Source organism: Echiichthys vipera (genome assembly GCF_963691815.1).
Source record: "Echiichthys vipera genome assembly, chromosome: 5".
NCBI lineage: Eukaryota > Metazoa > Chordata > Actinopteri > Perciformes > Trachinidae > Echiichthys > Echiichthys vipera.
Window position 1 is genome coordinate 30,411,400 of NC_139830.1, and position 27,980 is coordinate 30,439,379.

Consider the following 27,980-nt stretch of genomic DNA (forward strand, 5'->3'; position numbering starts at 1 on the left):
TTTATGCTTTCTGATACACACAAAAGCACACACAGAAAAAAACTAGAGTAGCTGTAACAAAATGTGCAGATAGTTCATGGCATGACGATACATCCATCTGGATTGACACTCCAATATCATTGATGCAAAGTGATATCGGTATACTGTATATATCATACTTAAGATGGAACGTTATTTTGAGATCACCACTTTATATTTGTTTTTTTTTATTTTATTTAAATGTCTGACAGAGCTTGTCGAAACTAAAGCAGACTTTATCTCAGACAAATATAACCTGTTCTGGCAAGAAACAGTGAGAAGACTGGGTCACTATAATATACACAAACACTGTTCATATTGTCCCTATTTGGTTCCAATCAATCTTTGAAGATAATGACTGACACATTGCTGTATGCATACTGAAATTAACATATCTAAACATACTTTGTTTTCTTTCAGATGTTTCCATATTTCATTGTGCAAATCATTTTACTGCATTTTCAATGAGAGATATGGAGAAGGAGGAAAGGAAGGCAGGATAGTTCCTGAGCATCACAACAGGCATATTGCTGTGAAGTTTTTACAAACCTCTTGTAAAACTATCAATCGTATTCTTTTTCCCCCTCACTGGTTGTCTGGTCTGTAACATTGCACTGACCAAGTTGTTTAACAACAAGTTTATCTGACAGTGATCTTTTCTTAAACAGACTTAGTTTGAGAAATGTGACAGTTAACACCGGTCTGCTCCATGTTGTGGTCCCATCATCTACAAACCATTGTAAGTTTCTGGTCACGCGTAGGCTGACAGTCTAGGGCTGTAGGATTTTATCGATTCTGCGATATAAATTGATATTTTTTTTCCACAGAAAGTATCGATTTTTTGGCCGCAAGTATCCATAGATTAAGTCCCATCCAAATCCCCCTGGCACTCTGCCCGCTGCCCATTAACTCCCTGACTTTGCAGGAAGAGCTATTAGGTCCTCCAGCCGCTAGTGTCGCTGTAGAGCATTTCTAGCTGTGTGTCTAGCAGAGAAGGGGACTCCAGACTCGTGCACAATCTTTTTATCTATGTACTTTTTGGAGAATTAACATCGGGAGCAGAAAGTCATTCTCTTTCCGCAAAGATGAGTGGCCACACTCAGCAGATGACATGGAGAACACGTCACCTGCTGCTGCTGAGGTTAGTTTTAAGTTGGATATGCAACAGACCCACTCTATCCAAACATCCAACTTCAAACTAACTTCACCCTGGTCTGCTGCTGCAGTTTCATTACTGTTTCTCATATTGTTTGGCTTTAATAACTTCAGGCAAAGCCAAAACAAAATAATCACAGAATGCAAAATCTGTGTTAACCTCAACTACATAAACTGGATACGAATGTTAGCTTTGTGAGATTAATTTTGAGATTGGCGTTCATTAAATTACATATTTTTGAAAAGTGTTTTCTTATTGGTGCTGCCTCCATCTGCTGCTAAAGCCGTTCAACCGGGAGAAATATGTTAATTATTAATGTCAGCTAAAGGCAAGTTCATGATACAGGTACGCAACCTTTTTACGAGTGTGTCTGTCGAGCCTATGGGCGCTCTACATAGCCTTCTCCATCTCGTCCGAGATCTGTAAATTTGCAAGACCAGTTTTCCTAGCCTCCGAAGCAGAGGGAAAATCAATGCAGTTGTTTTTAGATTACTTTAATGCAGAAAAGGCATTATAAGCTACTCATTGATCACACAACTGTAATCATAGGATGACATGGCATAGCGATAATAATGAATAAATAATTTCGACGTAGAGCAGGAGGGGTGGCGCCCTAGTGTTCTCTATGGGCCAACCACCACTGGATTTAATGCATGGAGAACTCATTAATTTGCACTGTTACAGATCAGTACTGTGACACTGGAGGAGTGTCACCTGAACTACACTGCAAATTCAAGATCTGGACCACTGGTGACCAAGCTGTCCAAGTAGAAGCTTCTGGATGGCAGCTGATGTTGTCTGATCTGGCCTTTAGAACTCTCAATTATGTTGATCATCATGTATCAATAATGACGAGTCTAAACTCAGGGCAATCATGAAAGCAATATGCAGAGGAGACTGAGTCATGACTTACCGTTACTTGGCACTTAAATGGCCTCTCTGAGGAATGGACATGCTTGACATGACAGCTTAGGTGATCAGGTCTGTAGAGTGAGATGAAGACAAGAAAGAAAAGTGGTAATCCTTCAGCTTTGGCTTTACTTTGGAAGCAGAATTTATTCCACTGACATTACAGATTTGGCCCAGTGTAAAACAACACTTTGCATTTCAGCCCTTTGTTTATTTTTACTTAACTGGAAAAATTAAGAAACCCCCTTTCCATAAAACTGTTAATTTATTATTTATACATACAATAGTTTCCCCTACATGCATCCAGCAGTGAAGGTTCACTGCTCCAGGAATTCGATCGCCGCTGATGAATTCTTTTAATTATAAATATATAAATAGTAAATAAACCAGTTTTTATTTATAATCAAAATAATTAATCAGCAGCGATATATCTCATCTCATCTCATCTTCATCCGCTTATCCGTCGGGTCGCGGGGGCAGCAGCTTTAGCAGGGGACCCCAAACTTTATATATATATGTATATATATATATATATATATATATATATATATATATATATATATATATATATATATATATATATACACAAATGTTATCCACATACCTGGAGAAGCCCTTTCCACAGACAGAGCAGATGTAAGGCTTGTGAACGCCACCGTCATGGGAGCGGACATGGTATGTCATGCGATCCTTCCTCTTGAACCTCTGCTGGCAGATGGGACACTCAAACGGTTTTTCATCGGAGTGTGACAGCTTGTGGCGGTTGAGGTGGTATACATCTCTGAAGGCCTTACCACACATGTCGCAACCGTGATTCTTTTTCACTGGTTTGGGGGGCTTCTTAGGGATGTTCTGGTGCTGTTGGTGTTGCATTGGGGTCATGATGCTGGTGCCTGTGGATGTTGATGTGGTAGCTGTAGTCAGGATACCAGCTACAGTAGTAATGTATGAAGGGTTTGCGCTATTTTCTCGTGGTACAGTGGATATGAGTGGCACCATGGTGGGGGCTGTTTGTGTCTTCTTAGGCCGGGAAACCATCTTAATGCCAGTGTGGCAAGACTCGTGCCGTCGGAGATGGTAGCTGTCCCGGAAAGCCTTGTTGCAGTAGCCACAGATGAAGGGCGTCTTTGATTTGGGCTCCTTTTTGACCACAGCAAGAGGAGGCCCTCCGCCGACTCCTCCCCCAGTCCCACTTGCCACATTGTCTTTAAGAAGTTCTGCAGCACTGACAGGGGGTTTCTGGTCCAAAGGAATGGGCAGCACCGGTTTTTGATCAGGCGGCTCTGTTCCAGAACTTAGCAAAGGCAAGAGGCTGTTCCCGGCTACTTGGTGCTGGTGATGCAAAGCCTCATTGGCCTGCTGTAATGAGAAAGACAGAGCCATGTAAAATGTTAATACACATCCTCAAACCATATAAGCAAAGGACCAAGAAAGCGGGGGGAACTAGAGCTGGGCGATATGACAAAAATCATAGTCATTTCCTATCCCGATAATAATATAGCATATTTTTTGGTGTAAATCACATTAATGAGTAGTTTATGTAAAATCACCACATACTAGAATGGCTTATTTATTATTACATTGTGATTCATATACTTGAAAAAGGATACTTATGTTAGATTTAGGACCTGAATTTTCGAATATTCGTTCATTGGTTAGGTATTCACTTTTCATTTTCAGTATTTGGATAGGCATATTTGTAAATCTAAAAAAAAAAAAATATATATATATATATATATATATATATATATATATATATATATATTCACACCGTAGAATCAGACTGATTACCACACTACACTTTTGTTTACACTGTACCACTATGTCACATATGCATTTTCCCAATAAGCCGCCAGGGGGAGGCTGAGATATTATTATTTCATATTTCCATATTATCGTGCTCTCATCGTTTATCATTATGTAATATTTAGTGTCTGATAAATAACTGTTCACTGTAGCACATAGTCTGTAGTTTATATCGCACAAACAAGACCACTAAACGGGGGGCATCCCTCAGTCAGATGGCAAACCATACCTCACCACTTTAACTGAAAAAAATTCTGCAGGAAACCCTGACCTCCAAACTGCAAATTGCTTTGGGGAAAGGATGGTGGAGCAGGTGTTCTGCAGATGGATAAATAAAATTAGAAAAGTCTACCTTTGTTTGAAAAGCCAACATAAGAAAAACCAAGTAGACAAAGAACTGAAAAATGTGCTGCTTAAATAAATAAAGCAATGACAGCACAGAGTAACCAAACAGAGGTAAAAAAAAATGTTTATGTGGGACATCTTAAGTCTGCAGCTGCTGGCAGGCATTGTCCAATTGGTCATGGCTGATCCCCAAAGGGATAGGCTGAACAGAAGGTGGGGGCTTGTATGAATAATTCAGCCAGGGAGAAGCGGAGATTCACATTGTAACCACCAACTTTACAACAGGTCAACCCAGAGATATGGCCATTGAGACGGCCTTGTTTTTTTCTGTAATCACCACTGAGCAGGGTTAAAGACCTGACCCATGGCTTTTCAGGTTCAGCCAAGCATCCCAACCCGGTCAGCCAGGAGGGGGGGGTTACGGTTTGAGGGGGCCAAGATTCCAAGTGCTGCTTTTTCCCCACTGTGTTCTTTTATGAACGACACAAATCCAAGCACTTATGGCCCTCGGGGGGAGGGGTTCAGCTGCCGGCCCCATCCCTACTTAGTGAGGGCGGCCACGCTATGTTTGTGTTTTAGCGTGGTGGAGAGAGCTGGGGTCGTCACAGGTTGTCGACTCGCTTTTATATCTGCCACACTGTAGCAGTACGCAGGCTAGAATCATTACTGCAATTACCATTTCTCCGAGCATATGTGTATGCAATTCAGCCAAATGCTCTCTCGCTCTTTCTCAGCAAAAACAAGGACAGCAGCCTGCTGTTCTATCACGCTGCTCTGAAGATTTTGACACAAATCTGTTGTGGCGGGCAAGGTCCCGTTTGAGATAAATAGTACTGAAAAAGAGTTAGGTGCGTGGAAATGAACAAGATAGGATACAAATAAAACTAAACAAGTCATTGTTGGGGTTTTTACTGAAAGACGGGGGTATGGAGTCACCATTTGACAGAATGCTAACATGTCTACAAATCTGTCTCTGGGTAATGAATTGCCTATACAAACCTAATGACAACCGTTTTGAAAACCATATTTGATTTATTAAGATTTCCTTGATTTCATGTTTTATTCATTTCAGATCATTGCTTAGCTATCAATCATGGTGCCAAAGAAGTGGGCATAAAAGAAAAATAAGCAACTCTACAATATGGCAGGAGTTTAGTTGGTTTTACATAAAAAGCAACATTTGTGGAGCAGTCTTAAGAGTACCATAGCTTGACAGAAACTCCAACCCCTTCAAACCCCATCATAACAACGCCTTGAGAACAATAACAAGTGAAGGTCATTACAATGCTGCCTCATTAGAAGCTTCATCACATGAAGCGACCAAGTGGACCCTAAATAATAAGCCTCCTAAAATTCTTGGCTCCTACAAACCAACTCAAGGTATTCTGGTATGTCTGTTATTAAACCAAACTGTCTCAACCACCAACAGCAGCCCTCTATAGCAGTGGAGCTAAGTAGCAGCCTGCTCATATGGTGAGTGTTGCTAGAGGCTGACAAATACCATGGCGACTGAAGCTTCAGGAAATCAACCACTGTGAAATCAACCACTGTGAGTGTCTAGGTGCTGTGAACCTGTGTCTTGCAGTTTAAAGTAGGGATCAGCAGTTATTCCCACCAGTATATTACAAGCCTAGCGTCCCGCCGGGCCTACCTTGACTCCAAAACAGGCTATTTCAATGAAAACATTTTTTTAAACTACGATGTGTTTAGGGAGTGGCAAAACTCCTTTAAAAAAGGAATAAGATGTGTGTATTTGTGTGCGAAATGTGAGACAAAAAGCAGTGCGAGCGAGCGTGTGTGTGACAGTGTATGAAGTGACTTAGTTAGCTGTAAATGCAGTGTACAGTGTATTGTCCGTGAAAAAAATGCTTCATCTCCTAAAGAGCCAAGCTGCACCAACCTTTAAGGTGGACCGGCTTTTCTCAATTTAGTGACGATCCACTCAGCACCATCTTAGTCCAAGTTTGTTTTGTTTTTTAGTCCACTCGAGTGGTTAAGTTGTGCCGTGGGACCAGCATATTGTAATGACAAGCTGCCCCTCTCAGTTTCAGTGTTTCTTAATGACAAAAAGGTTTTTGTTGGTCTGCATGTCAGAATCAGATACGATACTTTTAAAACAGTGCCAATATCGATACTTTTAAAATAAAATAAAGAAACGACAGTCAACAACATTAAAGAAAGGCTTTTTTATTGAGGCAAACTTAAGGGCGAAATTGATAACTCTTGAGCTTTTTAATTTATATAATGGTGTTAGTTTCTTCTTCTGATACTTCATCTTTTTGTTATTAACCTATTATTATTGATACAAGGTAGAGCTGCTGCTATCCCTTGTCATACGACTATGAAGGATTGGGTAACCATAGACTGTATAAAAAATGGACGTAGCCTCTACGCTGGGTCCGTTCGATCAACTTGTATTGAATTTATTTATTTTTTTCATGTCAAAAAAAGAATACAAAAGTACACAAAATTAAATTAGTTTAACAAATAAGAGGAAAAAATCCCTGTAACTTTAACCTCTAATAAAATTAAAACTGGTACAAATTCACCCCTATCAGTGTTGTCAAAGAGATATAACCCAAGCATACAGATGAGAACGTTTTTTTTTGTACCAGGCCTTAAATAGGTTTAATTATGCTGTGAAAACGGCCTGCTTAACATGGGGGTCAATGAGAAATTTTTGTCACTTCCTTATTGGATCAACCAGAAAGTCGCTGGGGTTGGGGCTTGTGTGTTTTAAAGCTTTTACTGTGAAGCGGCAAAGTCAGGAAATGTTGGGTTTCCATCAGTAGTAACTTAATGTGAGTTCTATTCAGCAAAAAGAAGACAAAATGGTAAAAATAAAGAGAACAGAGAAACTAACAGAAGCTAAACTTCAGAACACAGATTTTAAGTTAGGAGCTTCAAAGGTCCTCAGAGCTGAAGACAGAGACCTTAAGGGTTGCAGCCGGCCAGGGCCGCCACTCAGCTCCCCAGGAGCTGCTACTAACAGACGGACAGAGACGAACACAAGTCGTTATTTTGAATCAACGCATCATTTTTAACTTTTTCTAAAAAGCTTTAATACATTCCTATTAGTGTGTCTCCTATCTTCATTCTGCAGCAGCTGTGCTGAGCAGTGTTGCTGTTGAAATCCATCATTAATATCCTCCACAGCACAGTTGTCTGCTACTGAACAGGGACTGGTGAAGTTAACGTTGTTGGTACCATTTAGATTACACAAACACTGATGGATCGTTTTGCAAGAAGTTAATAACAGGAGTAAAAAGCGAACCAGCTTTAAAAGTAACAAATTTTACTCTATATCAGTGCTGTGCAGTGGATCTAATTCATGCCGATATGAAAAGTGGTTCATGTAGTTTTTTTATTATGTTGCGTTTAACCTAGAGTTTTGCATGTTCAGGTATGTGCAGGAATCCTGAAGTTAATTTCACTACCTTTAAGACTTTTTAAAGAGCTTCTCAAAAACCTCATGGCCACGTCATACTGGACTCAGCAACACATCTAACTTGCTAAACAGTTGTAGTTTGCTATTAAAGCTATAAAGCACAACCATATAAAATAAGTGCTTAGCTGGAAAGGAAAAAAGAATAAATTAAACCAAAAGCAAAGTTTATTAAAAGATAACTTAGGTCACAACTAATGTTGGAGAGTAACTAAGTACATTTACACAATTTTGAGGTACTTTACTTGAGTAATTCCATTTTATACTTTATACTTCTACTCCACTACATTTATTTGATAACTTCAGTTACAAGTTACTTCACAGATTCAGATTATTAATACAAAATATGATCAACAGATGATATCACATAGTTATAGATTAAGCTACAGAACAGTATATAGAGTCAAATTATCCCCACGTTTATTAGCTGAAAAATTAAAGTGATATTTTCATTAATCTATCAATAATTCTGACGGAGAGTAAGACTTTTTAAGAGAGCCTTCATTTTTTATCAACTTTTAATACTTTACGGATGATATTTTCATAATAAAGACAGCTAATATTTCTGTGTTTCTGCTGAGAGCACAGTGAATGTCCCAGCATTGCTGACAAATGGAACCCTACAGTTGAATTGTCACATCCCTTCTATTTGTTTTTATTAATAAAATATATTGCAAGTAAATTCATTATGGATCATTACTAATACTTTGTTAAAAACTTACCAGGTAGTCAGTGTGAAAAAGAAATTGTGTATGGGAAAAAAAAAGATGAATCAAGATGCATCGATAATTGTTTTGTAATCGCAGCCATTTCCAGCGTAATTGCATTGTGGGGTGCCTAGAGATTCCCAGCCCTACTGATTATCCTATGATAGGCTTTATCATTAAGCTATTATTTAGGCTAAACTGTTGATTGTTAAATACAGAACACAGACAGAAGGTCAATGGGGCAATAAGAATGCAACAGTGCTACAAGTTTGTTCATAGGAGTCAGAAAATAAAGTTTCCAGATGTAAATTGTGACCGTGGCAGTTCAGCCACGGCCAGTTCAACTTATTCACTGCTGCCTTCAGCCGAGAGCTACCGAAATATAGTTGGACGTGTTGTTCTCCGGCATAAACACTGTTTCATGTCAATGTGGTTCAAGAGCCGAGTCTGTGGTCAGGTAATGCACTGTTAGACTCATACTGGGGGTTATATTTACACTTGACCACATATCAGTTGTTGCAGAGAAGCAGTAGACCGATGTTTGTACTGTATTGTACATTTTTGGGACAACAGTCTCTGAAAACCGTGCTAAATGGAACCATCGCCTAAACCAGAAATTGATTAACAGCATCATTTATGCCTGTATTTGGCAACTTGTGCAAAGGCTTCAGTCACTCCTTACTAGGACTGTATGGTCTCAAATTTATATCACAACATAACAAGAAGCATAGACTGTATGGTATTATATCACAGTATATTAATTTAGCTTAAAATTTCTATATTAATGCTTCTGAATTACTGTTAAATTTAGGGCTCAAACAATTAATAGAGTAATTTGAGTCACTCGGTTACAAAAATCTCTGCCTCCCTGGTTTGTTTACTTCCCATCTCGCGCGTTATACGGCCTGTTCAGCGCAGGGATCATTGTTCCACACGGGGCGTTTTTTTGCGGATGCCAGGGCTCCAAGCCGCATCTTGCAACCAAAATTTGAGAGTGGGCGACTGAATTTTACGTCTAGTAGCACATGCGCAACCAGATGTCTCCCATATTAATATGTAAGAGGCTAAACAGCAAAAGAGTGACAGATAAGACAGGAACAATATGGAAACACATGTAAGAGGATAGTGCCGTCAGCACAGTAACAAAAACACGTAACACGTAAGCCCCGCAGCTATTCACAGTCTCTGTATGTGACGAGCTGACAGACTGCAGCTCCCGAGCCGAGTGACCACAGAAATTTACTTAACCAAAAGAGTTTTCATGTGGGCTCTATGGGAAGAAATCAACAGTGTTTAACTGATCTGATCAGTCAGTGTAGATACGGTTCATATGTTTAAACACATATACAGACTGATCTGATCAGTGAATGTAGATACGGTTCATTGATTAAAACACATATACAGTCTGACCTGATCAGTCAGTGCAGATACAGTTCATATGTTTAAATACATATACAGTCTGATCTGATCAGTCAATGTAGATACAGTTCATATGTTTAAATACATATACAGTCTGATCTGATCAGTCAATGTAGATACAGTTCATATGTTTAAAACACATACAGTGGGAGAAAAACCAGGTGTGAGTCGATCTACTCAATAAATTGAGATGAGCGAGTAACAGTTGTCACTCCGCTCTGTGGAGCAGTGCATGAACTTCTTTATCAGCAAATTTGCAAAAAAATAAAATGCCATTTCTATAACAGACATACAGAATATATCAAAATTAAGATTCCTACACAGAGAACACGCACACTCACCACACCAAATAGGCCTACCCCAAGTGGCGGATTAAGGTGGTCATGGGCCCCTAGGCTGCTGTTTGTTCCCCACCCCACATCATAAATCATGCTTTACCAGGAAAAAACGCTAGAATAGAAGAGTCTGCAACCTTGAAAAAACCTGTCAATTTAGGAATTTTTGCTGTTCTTTCAGGCATTGTGCTTCTCTTTTTCATGCTCTGCTATTACATTTCCTTTCTGACATTTTGCCTCTATACTGTCTAGTAAGAGTGAGTGACATATCTGACAACAAAACTGACCTGACTGAACCTGGTCACATGATTGGGTAAATGTGTCCCATATGTTTCCCCAGGTGTAGGGGAAAAATAATAGTCTGGACAATCCAGAGCCCCATGCACAGCCTGTGCATTAATCGACCTCTGCCTAACCAAGACACAATATATTTATTTGCAAAATAACGCAAACTATAATCAATTTTCACGCAAAATTATATATTTTTTTAATCCAATTACTCGATTAATCGATGGAATAGTCGCTAGAATGCTAGTACAAAAAGATTGGATAGCTGCAGCCCTGGTAAAATTTTCTTTTCATGCTACTTTATACTTCTACTTCACTACAATTCAGAGGGAAATATTCTGCTTTTTACTCCGCAACATTTATCTGATAACTTCAGTTACTAGTTACTTTTCAATATCAAGAATTTAGATTTTTGCTTCAAACCGATATACACGCGGTGCAGAGTAAACTCACACGAAAAAGAACGTAGCAAGAGGGCCGGTGTGGCTGGGCGCCAAGAGGAAGCACATGGAGCAAGTAAACACTGCACACATTGGCCCTCATTTATCAAACGAACGTACGGCAGAAAAAGGTGCGTACGACCATTTCCTGGCAAACTTCGGCATCTATCAATTTGGACGTGAGCGGGAGCTACGATCAAATCTGAGGTCGTGTACGCAAATTTGAGCCTGTGGATTTGCGGCGCAGCACAGCAAAATATGGCTGAAAATAATTAACAAACCTCAGCTGTCATTGTGCATAAGCAGTCACATTTTAAAATACAGATCAAAACGGATTCTTTAAACGAATTAAAAAAATAAAAATTGTGGTTGGAGCAATTGATTGTACTCATGTGCGTCTGAAGGCACCATCCATGAATGATTACGCATTCATCAATCACAAAAACTACCACTCGATAAATGTACAGGTGATGTGTGATGCCAAGCTATCGCTTTTAAACATGGTGGCCAGATGGCCGGGGGCACACGATTCTTTTATATTTCAAAACAGCTCGGCTCCAGCCCCCCGCGACCCTGACAGGGACAAGCTATTGAAGATGAATTAATGAATTAATGTGTTGGCACACGGCTGCAGCAAGACGCACTGCAGAGCCAAAGTCATCTCCTTGGTTAGTGGCTACCCTCGATAAATTGCATTAAATCAAACAAGGTATCAGATGATTAACATCTTGGTATGGTTCTTCTAGGTGACAAAGGTTATCCTATAACGGAATACCTAATAACCCCGCTGGCAAACCCCGCTACAGAGCAAGAGCGCCGGTGTTGTGCCGTATTCAGCACCCCTGCCGTGAAATGCACCCCCTCGGATTATAGGTGATACTCTGAATCAGAAGGCTGTTGTTTGACCTATAGGAGTAGTTTATATACAGCTAACCCACAACGGTCAGAACATTGGTTACTTGCAGTCTTTAAACTATTTTAAAGAGTTTAAAATCCCAAACTTGGATAATAGCCAACACAAAACATCTTTTGTATGTTCTGTGGAAATATACAGCAGCCATAATTACAAAATGAAATAAATGGATCTTTTGAGCAAGTTGAATGTATTTGACTTAGCGTTTCCTAAATATAATCCCAGTTTTTCTTGCAATTAATAGGTTCAAAAGTGTGTGCTTTTAATGTGGTTACCTGTATATAAACTACACCTAAAGGTGGAGACAACAGCCTTCTGATCCAGAATATCACCTATAACGCGAGGGGGTGCTTTTCACGGCAGGGGTGCTGAATACGGCACAACACCTGTCCAACAGTGCGTAGTCTCAGTGGAGTGCTGCTTCGGGTTGACTGCCTCCGTTATCCTTTTCCATACAGCGTTTTTATGGGCCCCTTTTATTCTACTCTTAAAACTGCCAAAAAAGCACATCTTTATTTTGCTCCATGTCGGATGTCAGGATGCCGATCTCTGTGTCGGAAAAGTGTTTCTTGTCTCCATGTTTGACCTCAGTGGGCGAGACCTCCGAACCAGGAATATTTAAGGGCGTAACATGTTAATAACGATCAAATTCAGCCGCCGCATTTATCAAGGCCCGCTCATTCGTACGCTGAGATTGGTCAGATATGAATGTTTCATAAATCACACGTGGGTCCTGTCATACGACCAATTCTGCGCTCAGATCTGCGCCCGTTTTCACGCAAGATTGATAAATGAGGCCCATTGTGTTGTTACCTCAAAGCTGCTCTGCCAGTAACACAGTACAATCAAAATCTATACATTTGGACAAATTCCTACCGTCTATACCGTTTACCGTACACCCCTACTCCTGCGGGTGCCACGACTCTGCGACTTCGTGCTGCTGGCATGGGCAGTTACACTTCAATGGCTGGGTAAAAGGCAGCCAGTTTCACAGACTTTTCTGGCGCAGATTCTGCATATTGCCTTGTTTGCTGGCTCTGCCTTTTCATTTGTTTGAAAGTTAAAATGATCCCAAGATGGCAAAGTTACATTTGGTTTTGCGACTAAAGCAGCTGCCATTTTTCAGTAATTCACACTTAAAGGGTAGCAGCAGTTTATGTGATGTAAACATAAGTAGCAGGGGAAATTAAACTCTTAACTCTTGTTTTCAACATTTATTTAACATTAGCTTGTTAATGTTGCGGTATTGCGGTTACCATGACAGCGCTACAGACAATTGGATTTATTTCTGGGAACATTTATCGGTTAGATCAATTGTCTAATCTATAGTCAATAGATTAATTGATGGAAAAATAGTTATTAGTGGCAGCCCTAAGCCTAATAATCATAATGTACCTGCCCATACCATAACTCTACTACCACAGGCCACTATTCACAACGTTGAAACCAGCAACTGCTCACCCACATGACACTTCCTGGGCTGACGTGGTTACATGTGGTCTGCGGTTGTGAGACCAGTTGTATGTACTACCAAATTTTCAGAAAAGACTTTGGAGAGTTATGGTAAGGATGCGAATTCAATTCATGGGCAACAGCTCTGGTGGAATAACTCCTGCAGTCTTCATGCCAATTCCATGGGTTATTTTCCATAAAACTTGCAACATTGGTGGCATTGTGCCTTTGAAATACATTTGCTCCTTTTAGAGTGGCCTTTTATTGTGACTAGCCTAAGGGCGGGGAAAATGGTGAGGTCTGGACAGGGGCTGCGAGTCACCTTACCCCTGAGCCTTTCCAAGCCAAGCGATTTGTGAAGCACCGCCACAGAGGAAATGTACCCAACGAGGCAAGGGAGACAAGGGGATCCTTCCACACGAAGAGGGCATGAGTCAAGAGGATCCCCTGGGCAGCCTGTGCGGACCCCAGCCTTTTTTTCGGTTCATTATGAAACTGGCCTAACATTGCACAGATTGTAGGTAGTAACGTAAAATGAGAACCGTACAGGTTTACCTTTTGTATGAAGCAGCAAAAACATGACTATTTCAGATACTGCGCACCCTGCAATGATTCTTGTTGGTGCTGCCTTCATCTGCTGGTTAACGCCGTTAATCCGGGAGAAATATGTTAAATATTAATGTGTGCTAGAGGATAGTTTACGATACGGGTTTATTGTTGACCACATTACATTAATGTTTCTGCGTTATAAGCTTTAACCATCACACTGAGTTTGAGAGGCTGGAGGATTTTTATTTATTTAACAGGAAGAGCTGCTGACAATAAACATCTCTTTTTTTCAAAGCGTCCTGAGACAGACAGCAGCACGAATGACAATGTTTCTGACAAACAGAATGAGCAGCCAATACAAAATACATGACTATAATGCAATAAAAATGTATCAAATAAGTGAAAACAACAAATATATATATCAAAATCCACCATAATCAGGAAAATATAAGCCAGATGTGTCTGTTTCTTTAAAATCCTCCAATGAGAGCAGGACCTGGAGTTTCAGGTTTGTCTGTAATTAGTTCAGGTAATCTTTCTTTATTTACACTAGATTATAAACTCTCATTAGCTGGGTCTTTGTGTAATTATACAATGCGGTTGCACTTCAACTATATTTTATTATTTATTAAAACCACAAGAGACTTAATTCGGACTTGCTGCTTCCCCCAGAGGCTTGAGACTTGCAAAAAGTGACTTGTGACCATCTCTGCTGTCCAGTCAGAGCCATATATTGTGTAATTGATTCTTTTAGTTTTTATGAATGACCTAGTTTGTAAAGTGTCCTGAGATAACTTTTGTTATGATTTGGCACTATAAATAAAATTGAATTGAATTGAATTAATTCAATCCCAGTCAATGGAACACTCAAAATGTCACCAAAATAACACTGTCCCTTTAAAATCTTTCAGAAAATGTATCATATCGAAGCTATTGTTGGATGAATATATATATATATATATATATATATATATATATATATATATATATATATATATACATATACAGTGGGTACGGAAAGTATTCAGACCCCCTTAAATTTTTTACTCTTTGTTAAATTGCAGCCATGTGCCAAAATCATTTAAGTTCATTTTTTTCCTCATTAATGTACACACAGCACCCCATATTGACAGAAAAACACAGAATTGTAGACATTTTTACAGATTTATTAAAAAAGAAAAACTGAAATATCACATGGACATAAGTATTCAGACCCTTTGCTCAGTATTGAGTGGAAGCACCCTTTTGAGCTAATACAGCCGTGAGTCTTCTTGGGAATGATGCAACTAGTTTTTCACACCTGGATTTGGGGATCCTCCTTGCAGATCCTCTCCAGTTCTGTCAGGTTGGATGGTGAACGTTGGTGGACAGCCATTTTGAGGTCTCTCCAGAGATGCTCAATTGGGTTCAAGTCAGGGCTCTGGCTGGGCCATTCAAGAACAGTCACAGAGTTGTTCCGAAGCCACTCCTTCGACATTTTAGCTGTGTGCTTAGGTTCATTGTCTTGTTGGAAGGTGAACCGTCGGCCCAGTCTGAGGTCCATAGCACTCTGGAAAAGGTTTTCGTCCAGGATATCTCTGTACTTGGCCGCATTCATCTTTCCTTCAATTGCAACCAGTCGTCCTGTCCCTGCAGCTGCAAAACACCCCCACAGCATGATGCTCCCACCACCACACTTGACTGTAGGGATGGTGTTGGGCAGGTGATGAGCGGTGCCTGGTTTTCTCCACACATACCGCTTAGAATTAAGGCCAAAAAGTTCTATCTTTGTCTCATCAGACCAGAGAATCTTATTTATCATAGTCTGGGAGTCCTTCATGTGTTTTTTGGCAAATTCTATGCGGGCTTTCATGTGTCTTACTCTGAGGAGAGGCTTCCGTCGGGCCACTCTGCCATAAAGCCCTGACTGGTGGAGGGCTGCAGTGATGGTTGACTTTCTTGAACTTTCTCCCATCTCCTCACTGCATCTCTGGAGTTCAGCCACTGTGATCTTTGGGTTCTTCTTTACCTCTCTCACCAAGGCTCTTCTCCCCCGATTGCTCAGTTTGGTTGGACGGCCAGCTCTTGGAAGAGTTCTTGTCATCCCATACGTCTTCCGTTTAAGGATTATGGAGGCCACTGTGCTCTTGGGAACTTTAAGTGCAGCAGAAATTTTTTTGTATCCATGGCCAGATCTGTGCCTTGCCACAATTCTGTCTCTGAGCTCTTCAGGCAGTTCCTTCGACCTCATGATTCTCATCTGCTCTGACATGCACTGTGAGCTGTAAGGTCTTATATAGACAGGTGTGTGGCTTCCTTAATCAAGTCCAATCATTAGAATTAAACACAGCTGGACTCCAATGAAGGTGTAGAACCATCTCATGGATGATCAGAAGAAATGGACAGTACCTGAGGTAAATATACAAGTGTCACAGCAAAGGGTCTGAATACTTATGTCCATTTGATATTTCAGTTTTTCTTTTTTAATAAATCTGTAAAAATGTCTACAATTCTGTGTTTTTCTGTCAATATGGGGTGCTGTGTGTACATTAAAAGGAAAAAAAATGAACTTAAATGATTTTAGCACATGGCTGCAATTTAACAAAGAGTAAAAAATTTAAGGGGGTCTGAATACTTTCCGTACCCACTGTATATATATATATATATATATATATATATATATATATATATATATATATATATATATATATATATATAAATAAATAAATAAATGGGACATACTATGACCCAAGAAGGACCTCAGGTGTCTGTGTTAATACCAATAAAATAAAAGCTCACGATGACAATGTATTTAAGAAAGGTTCAGTGTGTAGGATTCACAGTGATCTATTGTCAGAATGCAATATCAATGAGGATGTTTTCTTTTGTGTATAACCACCTGATCTGATTACACACAGAGCAGGTCCTCTTCCGGAGTCCACCATGATGCACCGCCATGACTCTGCAGAAGTTTCCATTGTTTGCAAACTGCGCCTCACTGCTTGGGTTGCAGTGGTAAGCACGTTTCAAGGCATATTGGCGGTTATCATATCTTATACATTTGTCTATGGTATTGATCCGTATTGGTTACCGCCCACTGCAGAGTCAAGCTCATCTGCATGTTTTTTTTGGGTCAAGTAGCCTCTGAGGCCACTCAATATTACTCAGGGCTCCACTCTAATAAATCACTCACCGCAAAGGGTAAAAGAGCTGTGATGTCTTTCTTAGTGTAACAACTTCTACTCTCGCTTCATGCCAGGTAGTGCCCCCAGGAAAAAGTTAGCTGGACATTTTACAACATCTGAGGTTTAAATTAGAAGGTGGTTACGGCAGTTTGAACGGCTTCAATCATGAGGAATAAATAAATCCCACATTAGCTGTAGTTGTTCAATTAAAAAAAACTGTAACTGATAATAACCGTGCAATACCATAGAGCTCAACATTTTCTGAAACAGTTGTCATACCATGAAAATGTGACACCTTTCAACCCTAGATGCCACCAAATCCTACACACTGGTACTCTACGTCATTAAGAAGATTAGGCTACATTTCTCAAAAGACGACTTTCAGGGAGCAGCGGAAACTATTCCATTAATGTGGTTTTGGCCTCAGGGGGACTGCAACCTAATTGTTATATAAGGCAATCAAAATATTAAATTCTGTGGTTGTAAAACTGTGTTGAAATGTGACATTATTACCAAAGAAAAATCGAAAGGCAGTACATCTCTCAGTCAGATGGGGAGGGATACACTTGGATTGCCAAAAAGCCACTGATGTGCAACAAATGTAAGAAGTTTTCCTCAATTATTAATAAGCATAAAGAGTATTGTACATCAGAAGCAGGACTATAACCCAGACTATATTAACAGGAATGACAATTAAAGACTAAATTACTGAACAAATCGGAATCATTTGTAGTAGTGTTACTCCAATAAACCTCTCATATGGTTTCGTAGACTGACTACTTGGCACTCCTGTATTTTCATCAAGTCTGCGCTCCTTAAATACACGCCTTACTTGAATATCCATCGCAATCAAGGCCACAAATGTAACATGTAACTTAACTTACTTGTATAGTTACAGAATGCGTCTTACTAATGAGTGCCTTCTCACGAGTTAGAAAAGTTATATTACCTTGTGTTTAATACAAACAAAAAAGGTCACATTACGTTCACATACCGGCTGACGAACAGAATCGTCGGTCAGTGGTGACTGAAGTTTAACGTAATGTTCTTTCTTGTTTGTAAAAAAAAAAAAAAGTTCGACGTCTTCAATTTGGTTTAGTTGCTGCTGTCCGCGTGTATAGTGCAGCGTTAGCCAACTTGTGGTGAACACACGGGTGCCTGCTATAACGTTATCGCTGGAGCCCCGGCGGTTACCTTCAAACACCAATAGCGTTAGGTTAATACCCACAATAAATCACATACAAATCACTCGTTATCTGTATTGTGGCGAGGATAGCCGTGGTGCAGACGAGAAAAGTACCCGGGTTAGCTCAGCCACTAGCTTAGCCTACCGAAATGCAAAAGCAATAGCACAACCAGCTAAAGCTAGTTAGCTTGCTAACGCGCGCGCAACAACAGCAATAGCACAAGACACTAGCTTCACGGTGCGAGCTGAGACAAACCGCTCACTTTGATATTACGCAGCGGTTCGGCTTGGGAACATTTAAGCGGAACATATGAGTCGGCCTTATGGACTATCCTTAGACCAGACACAGCCGGAGGTCTCGGGTTCGATGGTGCTTAGCAATGTGCTACAGCAACCCACACAGCGAAGCTAGCTAGCAGGCTAACGCTAACACCTTTGTTTTGCTTGGCTAACTCTACTTCATTCCAGAAAGTGCTGTAAAAAATATCCGACTACGAACATTAACGCCAGCCCAAAAACGTGTATGCAGTTTGTCAGGCTGCTGTTGTACTGTGTCACTTACTTGGAATAAAAACGTACTCCAGCTCGGTTCCATTGCAACACTTGGGCTAAAATCTGCAGGAACCCTACAAGGAATCTACAACAAAGCAGCTAAACATGGCAGCTACAACTTCCTGTAACCCCCGGGGCTGAACCAAGTCACTGGACTGTTTTACAAGAAATCCAAATACCGCTACAAACCTCTTCCAAGGCACTGTCAGACAAAAAACACTATTTCATCATATAAAAACGCATTGCTTCTTCCGATAATATAATGAATGACGTAATCATGTTTTCATTTTATATTATACAAATAACAATTAATCATATAAACCGCAATACATACAGTATATACTCAAATATAGTAGTACTTGTAGCAGTAACCTACATAAATAGAAGGAACATACTGTGTTATAGGCCTGTAGTTAGTTTATGAAAACAATTGTGAAGTTAAGTTAAATATTTAAGAAAACACATTTAGATATTTAGTGACTTGATAAATTGTTTAACTGAATTTTAATGTGCATTTATCCTTGCAACACTCAGTTTTGCAACAACTATTCACATTGATGACTCGTTGATTATATTCTTGATTAATCATTTCAGAAAATAATGAGAGATTTCCTAGAATCCAGGGTGACATCTTTAAATGCCTTGTTTTGTACAAGCAACAGTACAAAATGAAAATATACCTTAACTGTCATGCATGCCAAATAAAAACATCTACTTTACCATTCACATCACTCTCACATCTCTCCACAAAAAAATGAATGTCTACGTCTTTTGTGTGTATTTTGGGCATGCTGAATGTGAGTGTAAAGAAAAAAAGACAAGACAATGGGAAAAACATAAATAATAATTCCCCAAAGGAAATAAATATGGTATTGCTGAGCATAAAATGTTTTGTCATTTTTGCTTATAATAACAGAAATAATGCATCGAATTGTTGGCAATTAATTTTCTGTCGATCGTCTAATTGATTCTTTAACTAACTGTTGCAGCGCTGCGATTTTAATTTGAAAGAAAACTTGCGCCTTCTCTGTCTTTAATTGTGTCACTGTCTACAAAGTTAATTGTGACATTTTACATTTTCTATTATATTGTTACCTTAAGGACAAACATGTTTGCTAATTCAGTGTAAATAAATGCAGAGATACAAGTCTATTCGTGGAAATCTGTCAGTGGTCGATGGTGATGCACTTGCTTTCCAAGAAATGAGAAGATGGCTAGCATTTGCATGTCTGTGCATTAAGTACAGAGCTGAAGTCAGGATAAGGCATGGAGAAACACACAACTTTACTCATACGGCAGCACAAAACTAGGTTACAAAGAGCTTCACTAGTTGAACCAGGATTCAAACATTTCAGGACTGCATTTCAGACAATTCAAATAATACAAAAATCAAATGGAATAAAAGGGAGCGACCTATGTTCCCTGGGTCCTATGTTCCCCACTTTGTATGTGAGGGGGGAGCATACCAAACCTGACTCCGCCAGATGGATTCCATCCTTCTTCAACCGCTTGTCCCTATCAGGGTCGCAGGGGGCCAGCTCCCAGCTGACATTGGGCGTGAGGCAGGGTACACCCTGGACAGGACGCCAGTATATCACAGAGAGACAAACAGAGACAGACAACCATTCACACTCACATTCACACCTATTGGTAATTTAGAGTCATCAATGAACCTAACACCTGCATGTCTTTGGATTGTGGGAGGAAGCCGGAGAAAACCCACGCAGACACAGGGAGAACATGCAAGTCCGGATGAGGCGATGGACGCTTCATTGCCCCGGATTCAAACCAGGAACCCTCTTGCTGCGAGGCGACAGTGCTAACCACCACACCACCGTTGGATTGATTCGCATAATTCTCATTTGCTCAGCATGTGGGAATTTTGTTTGGAGATCTTTTGGGAAGGGGCGTAAATACTGGTTGCTGATTGGATAGATCATCTGTCTATCACCAACATACGGGCCAAATCAACCAATCAGATCGACAAAGCGTATGATCTACTAACAGTGTGAAGGAAAAGCTCAGAAAGTAACCAACATGTGGGTAAAGGATATTTTCCGTTTGTGTAACGTGAATTTACTGATAAAAGACCCAATTTCAGGTGCTCAGTCTATATCCAACAGAAGGATCCAGAGAAAAAAACTTTAGTGAGCGGCTTGCTCCATAGCTGCTCTCATCTCATCCGAGGAAGCCTCCATGATGTTTACACTGAACAGTTGCATCACACTTCAACCAGCCTCAAAATCAAAGCTGATCGGTTTGGTCGCTTGGAAAACTTCTCAATATTTACTCTGCCGCACGTTACCAAACTGATCAGTGAGTAAAATACAATGGAGACCATCCTGATATCGCGAGGCTAGAACATTGGACCCCTTTTTTAAAAAAAGGTCAGATGTTCCCCGCTTTTCCCCAAAAAGGTCCTATGTTCCCCGCTCTGTTTGTGACCGGGGAACATCAGACCTTTTTTTTTTTACAAAAAGGGTCTGATGTTCCCTGCTTTTCACAGAAAGGATCCTATGTTCCCTGTCTGTTATTTTTTCCACAATCGGTGCCGAATTCCCCGGCAAATAGGCCTATGTAGACCCTAACACTACCCCCTAACCCTGACCCTAACCATAACAAAATGCTGAATTAAATCAGAGAAGGTAGAGGCTTATGCAACTGGGGAACATAGGACCCTTTTCGGGGAAAAGGGATTGGATGTTCCCCAACCTGGAAGGGATGGCCCCAAATAAAACACTCAACATTAAAAACAGAACAGCTGTCTTTTGCATCAGCCGGATGCATGCGTTGTTTTAGGGCTTAGGGCTGGGTGATAGGGCCAAAATCTTCTTTCCTGATATAGGTAATTTCCCTTTCAGAATGAATCGGCGTGACATCAGCTGATTTGCTTCATCATTTTGAGGTTGCTGTTTGTGCTGCTGCTGCCACGCTGTTTTAATGCAGGCACATAGCACAGATAGTAGCCAGTACATGCAGATTAACTGATCTCCCCCTGCTTAACAAAGTCACACTAATTACACAAAAAACACTTTAGATGAGTCATATATATCCCTTATGAAGCTGTGCTGCGACAGCCAGTCAGCGCTGACATTGCGGTAAGCGCCATCGAAGTTCTCCATGAGACATCCAGGGGATCACCAAAGCTGCCGTTGTGGCAGTCCTTGGGGGAAAACAGACACAGTTCCTGTGGATATAATATAATGGATATAACTATGAACTCGTTGAGGGGGGGGGGGGGGGGGGGGGGGGTACTGTTGTGATTCTGGACAGTGTCTGCCTCTCCTCTTTAATCGTTGTTTTTGTTTCCCTCTGTCTGTGTTTTTCTGTATGTGCTTTCTTTCTGTTTTCTGGTGTTGAGTTTGTTTTCCTGGCAGGTGATCCTTGTTAGCATTGATTACCTGCCACTCTGTATATAATCCGGTACTGAGCCTCACTCAGTGCCGGATCATACCCTCATCATACCCTGATGTCTCCCTGTGTACCTGTTCCTCTTGTGTCCATTCATCGTGTGAGTTTGTATCAAGTTCTTCGTGTTTTTCCTTTGAGTTAGTGCACCTTTTTGTAAAATAAGTTTTATTAAATTTGTTAATACCGTCTCCTGAGTTCCGTGTCTGCATTTGGGTCCCCTCCTCCGTGTATCCTCCCTCGTCAATCATGACAATGATGCAGGTGTCGTTCACATCTGGCTGACATGTGTCGTTTAGTTTTGTCCCAATCTAATCTGTCCTGTCACTTAATCTGCATACATTGACAAATGAATTCCAGCCCAGAGCAAACTGCACCATTTGTAACTAATGTGTTGTTTCTAGACCAGTGTCCTCAGCGCTAGCTCATGAATCGAGGGACGGCGGATGATTCAGTGGATCAGGTGCTGTAGACATCCTGGAGAAGTTCCACTAGGATTATTTTTTCCCGAAGTGGACTGGATTCCCGGATTTTTACAACCAACAAGGACTGTGTCCAGAGGGCATTCTTTTTCGACTGACTATGTTATGATCTAAAGTAAAGTGGGGCTGATACTCATTTTTTCATCCACTGAGCCACTGTACTGTATGTTGAGTGAAGGGAGAACTACACTGGCTTCAGCTGAAACCTGCTGGAATTGCCCTGTGCTCTGATTTGAAAATGTTTGAGGCATCATCTGGAAAACAAAGGGAATGTAGAATGATTTATTCCTCTATAACTTGTGCTTTTCGAGCTGTTTAAAAACACCTTTACCTTTGCGTAAGCCTGTATTGTGCCCCCTTTCTAGCTGGTTCCATACGCTTTTTGTTTGACTGTTCCCGGCTGTTCAGCCCCTCCCCATTTTGTTTTGAAATCTTTGTTGCACTGTACATTGCCAGCTTTGCAGCCACATAGCACAATGCCAGTTTCAGAACGACTGGCTCAATATGTGTGGTCAGCCTATTCTCCTTTACTACACTCAACAGGATTAATTTCATCAACACTTTAAGATTAAATACAGCCATGCAAACTGCATGGCAAAGGCCACTTTGTAGGAATTTTTCTGGAAAGCAGGGTTACATTAAGGTGAGTTCAAATTGCATTCAGTTACTCCTTATTTCTATATACTTTCTCCTCAAGGTCTATACTGTAATACAATGTAGTTTGTCGATCTGTGTCTGAGAAACAATAAGATTGGAAATTAGTTACGAATTCACACTCATTTATACATATGCACTGGTGTCTGTGCTTTAGCTACACATACCTGTAACATTGGGGAAACAGGATTTCCTCAGTAATCTGGCTGCTGGGAAATTCAGTTTACACTTCATGATTTAAAGTTTTTACATACCAATACATTTGCCTTGTGTACAAGGCAAATAACAATACATTTTAGATCAATTACCTCTGAATTGAGAACTTTTTAGGTTGTGGAAAATAAAGAAATACATAAATAGATGTATAGAGTCTCCCAACAGGATTTAGTTCCTGGCATGGCACTGAAAAGTGTATAATGTTATGTGTAACAACAGTGCACTGAAACTTTGAAAACTCTTATGAAACGAATTCCAACAAAATCCCTAAAAGTTTGAGAAAAGAAAGACCCAGTTTAGTTTGTAGTTGTGGTTTTGAGTTAACTGGCTTCTAATCAGTAATGGAAGATTAAAGCAACACTACAATGAATCACATAACCAGAGTCAGACCTTCAATTTCATCCCGCCCATAACAGCCCAGTACGGTTTCATTGGTGACTTGGGTTTTTCTGACATTGTTATTGAGCGCCAACGGTGCAGAGGCAGCGGCAGAGCAAACTGAAATAACCTGACGTGTGTCTGGATTTCCAGGGTACAGCAGTGCAGTTTCTGTCAGAGTATGCCAGCTAGCTTCTCAAAACTTCCATAAGAGTTTATCCAGCACAGGGTTGCATATGTATAAGTTCAAATTAACCTAGTATGAACATAATTTCTAGTAACATTTTAAGCATAGCCCGCTGAAATAGTTCCAATGTAGGCAGAAGTTACAACTTAAACCGTTAACCTCGCCCTTAGTAGGTGTCATAGCACAATATTTTGACAGGTGGATCGGGCGTGACTGTGAACATGCAAAATGAAGTATGTACATATAAACTCACACAAATAAGTAAGTGGGCAATTAAGTATTAATGTTCTCTGTGCCACATTGGCAAGTAAATACAGTACATAACTTTCTGATTAACATCTTAAATTACTAATTTATAACACATTGCCAGTGTAGGCTATCCTTACGTGTTTGTTACAGTTGTTTCACCGTTATATATTCCTATGTTGTAGTTGAGAATGCCTCTTTAACAAGCCTCTTCGCTATTGCGGAACAAAGGCAATCGTGTATGAGAGACAACACGGTAATATGACCGTGTCAAGACTAGTGCTTTTCACTGATTGGCCACGGGAAGAGAAAACATAATATTCTCAGACAATATTATGGTTAGAGTGGAGTTTGTTTATTATATTACATTATACATTTATTTTACTACACTTTGTGTCTGTAGATTTCTCTTTTTCGCTAACAGCATAAGATAATGCTTCACTTGCATATTTAAACATAACATTTGACAAAACTCGTGATGCAAAAAAATAATAGTCTTAATGTAAAAAATCAACTGGGAAAGTTCAGTGGTCTCAAAATGGATGATTTTTTTTCAATCCATATCTTTAAAGGCAGTTTTCTCACTCTGAGCCATAAATCTGTAACCTGATTCTCGCCTGATGACTTTTGTTTCGAACAAAATTCATCTGGCGAGAGTCAGATTAATAAATCTCCACTTAAACAGCACTTTACAGACACCAAACTTTCCAGACTAATCCCTATCTATATTCTGAAGGTTTTTACAGAGGGCTATGTTCAGATATCATTCATAGACTGATTTATACAACATTTGATTCATAAAAAACACTGAGAAAATAGATTTTTGTAGGACTGCTAGTATTTTCTGATTTATGAAGTGATAAAAAGAGATTTTTGTAAAAACCTTTGACTCTAATATGCAAACACAATGAATCAAGAATTTTGAACCTGCCTTTATCCAATGTTCACATTTATGGAAATAAGCACATATTTAATAAGATAATGCTTCATTTGTACATTTTAACATTCAATTTCAGAAAACTTGTAATACAAAAAAATAATTGTCTTAATATCAGTAACAACCATGGGAAGATCACGGGGATGTCTGTTAGTTCAAATGTTTACCCTATTCTCCTGTAGTGTCTCCCCTTACAACAGGCTGTAGGTTTCTGAAACCTTTTTTCTAATCCTAACCAAGTCGTTTTCATATCTAACCCTAAACCGTCACCTTTTGTTTCCTAATCGTAAGAGTTCTTTTGGTCAGCGTTTAGTGTCAAATAGAATATCATCTTTCATACTGTATATCATACAAAGTGTTATGCAATGTGCATAACTTTTCATGAGATATCATAAGAACCTGGTGGTAAAATAAAAAGCTCAGCTGCATCTCACGGCCTTCATCAGCAAATCCAACCTGCTCAGTTGCCATCATGAGCAAAATTATCACCAGACTAGCTTGTCAATACCCCACATAATATTCAGTGAAAACTTTTTAAAATTATTGCTTTCTACAATATCTGTCTATGGCAGCTACAGTTTGGTTTAAGTCACCTTGTGTTGCCTAAACTTAACCGTCATGGCCACAAACGGGTCGTTTCCCAGTGTTAAATAGCACGTCATGTTTTGTGAGATATATGAATTGTTGTGAATCAGTTTTCATCAGATATCACACAAACCTGTGGATGAGAAAATGATGAATGGGTGGAAAGACGTTCTTTCTACTTCCAAAGAGGGGCAAAGAGGGAAAGTTTGCGAACCACTGATGTGCACTGACATGTCCTTTGATTAATCACACTCGGGTATTCGGGTTAAGGGTATACCCCAGTTTCTTAAACACCATGTAAACACCGTACCCCGGGTAAAATCAAGGTTTTCATGCCCCGGTTAACAGACCTAGAGAACTCCTTCAGTTCCCAGATAATTCATGCATGTAAACAGTGTTCTCAGGTCAGATCGGGTTTCTCGTCTGCGCATGCTCCCCAATCCGCAGTGGTGGATTTTGACCCGGAAATAGAATAAACCAGGAAGCAGCTGTGCCAAAAACAATCTGAAAAAACTAACAATAATAGAGCGTTACCTTTAAACCGAGGGAGGACGGCAAGTAACATCACTACCAAGAAGACCTGTTTCTGTTGTAATTCTGTTCAAAAGTTGGCTGTTTGTGATTTTGACAAAGGTGACACGGAAAAAAAGCTGTATTCAATCCAGCTGTATGTTGGACAGCCTCCTATTGTACCGGAGGAAGAGTTACTCCGTCATTTTCCCATTCAACCCCTGCTCATGTACACAAGGGGAACTTCAATAATCTGATTATTCCCTTAACCAGGGTAAGGACATTTTCGGGTTACGAGAGTTTTGACATGATCTTTTACTTTCTCTCTAAGGTTAAGCCATGGGTGACTGGTCCATACTTGGTCGCTTCCTGTCTGAGGTCCAAAACCACTCTACAGTGATAGGCAAGATATGGCTCACAATGCTGCTCATTTTCCGTATCCTGCTGGTGGCTTTGGTGGGTGACGCTGTCTACAGCGATGAGCAGTCCAAGTTCACCTGTAACACCCAGCAGCCTGGATGCAACAACGTCTGTTACGACACCTTTGCTCCTGTTTCACATCTACGGTTCTGGGTCTTTCAAATTGTGCTGGTCTCCACCCCATCCATATTCTACATAGTTTTTGTTCTGCATAAGATTGCCAAGGATGAGAAGCTGAATGGCCAAAGAGCACAGGTGATTACCCAGAGGCCTCCCAGACAGAGATGTGGGCACATGGGAAAGGACGGCATGGAGGCCCTGAGAGTCGACATGCCCACCTACTGTCCTCATTACTCAGAGGAATGGGATGTGAGGGAGAGGGGAGGAATAGAACAAAGCTCTCTGGAGGAGGATTTTGGCGAGGTAGGAGAGGACCCCACCCAGCAGTCCAACCAGGTTCTGCTCATCTACATTCTTCATGTGTTACTAAGATCTGTCATGGAGATCACCTTCCTGGTGGGCCAGTACTTCTTGTTTGGGTTTGAGGTTCCTCACCTGTATCGCTGTGAGACCTACCCTTGCCCTACTCGTACAGACTGCTTTGTGTCACGTGCCACTGAGAAAACCATCTTCTTAAACTTCATGTTTAGCATCAGCCTGGGCTGCTTCGTGCTCAACATCGCAGAGCTCCACTACCTGGGCTGGGTTTACATTTTCCGCATCCTCTGCTCAGCCTGCTCCACCTGCTGCAGTCAGGAGAGGGACACCGTCAGACTGTACTCAAACCACAACCCCCTCCTGCTGCAGCTCAGGCATTCTCTGAGGGGCCAGCTGGTTCTGCAGACCCCAGCAGCCATGGTCCCAGAGAAGACTGGGGGTCTGCTCACACACGCCCCAGCTATCTCCTTTGAGACGGACTCAACAGTGGAATGCACCTCCAAGAGAAGTCCAGAGAGCAGAGACAAAGTTAAGGTCAAGCTGGCCAACATGGCCAGGCTGGGACGGACTAAGAAGTCTTATCTATGAGAGTGTCTGAAAGGTTTGAGACATACCCTCCATGAACATGTTAATGAAGACACTTTGAGCTATACAAAGTCAGTTTCATTCATTGTTGTGGCGGTAAAAAAAGTGTTACCTGAAGTTCTTAATTTGAAGCAGGGCAGTGAGGGCTGCTGTAGCAGGAGACGGCCGAGTACAGATGTGTCGCAGATCCACCATATATAGCCATTGTATTTATTCAGTTAGTATACAAGAAATTAATGTAACATTTTGT

The 27,980-nt window shown here is 40.5% G+C and overlaps 2 protein-coding genes across 4 annotated transcripts in view; one reads left to right on the forward strand and one right to left on the reverse strand.

Moving 5' to 3' along the window:
* Window positions 1-18,765, reverse strand: part of LOC310947191 (vascular endothelial zinc finger 1-like) — a 29,768-nt gene extending 11,003 nt beyond the window's left edge. For all 3 annotated transcript variants that reach the window (XM_083913923.1, XM_083913922.1, XM_083913921.1), the window contains exons 1-3: window positions 18,695-18,765; window positions 2,688-3,442; window positions 2,088-2,157 (exon numbers count right to left, since the gene is read on the reverse strand). In XM_083913923.1, the coding sequence (XP_083770049.1) occupies window positions 2,088-2,157; window positions 2,688-3,442; window positions 18,695-18,727 (858 nt within the window). In that variant the 5' untranslated portion in view covers window positions 18,728-18,765. The remainder of the gene's footprint in view (window positions 1-2,087; window positions 2,158-2,687; window positions 3,443-18,694) is intronic.
* Window positions 18,766-26,626: 7,861 nt separating this feature from the next.
* Window positions 26,627-27,733, forward strand: LOC310947104 (gap junction delta-2 protein-like; the record flags this gene model as incomplete). Its single annotated transcript, XM_083913772.1, has 1 exon — window positions 26,627-27,733. One exon carries the CDS (start codon window positions 26,627-26,629, stop codon window positions 27,731-27,733), a length of 1,107 nt encoding a protein of 368 aa, XP_083769898.1.
* Window positions 27,734-27,980: the final 247 nt, after the last annotated feature.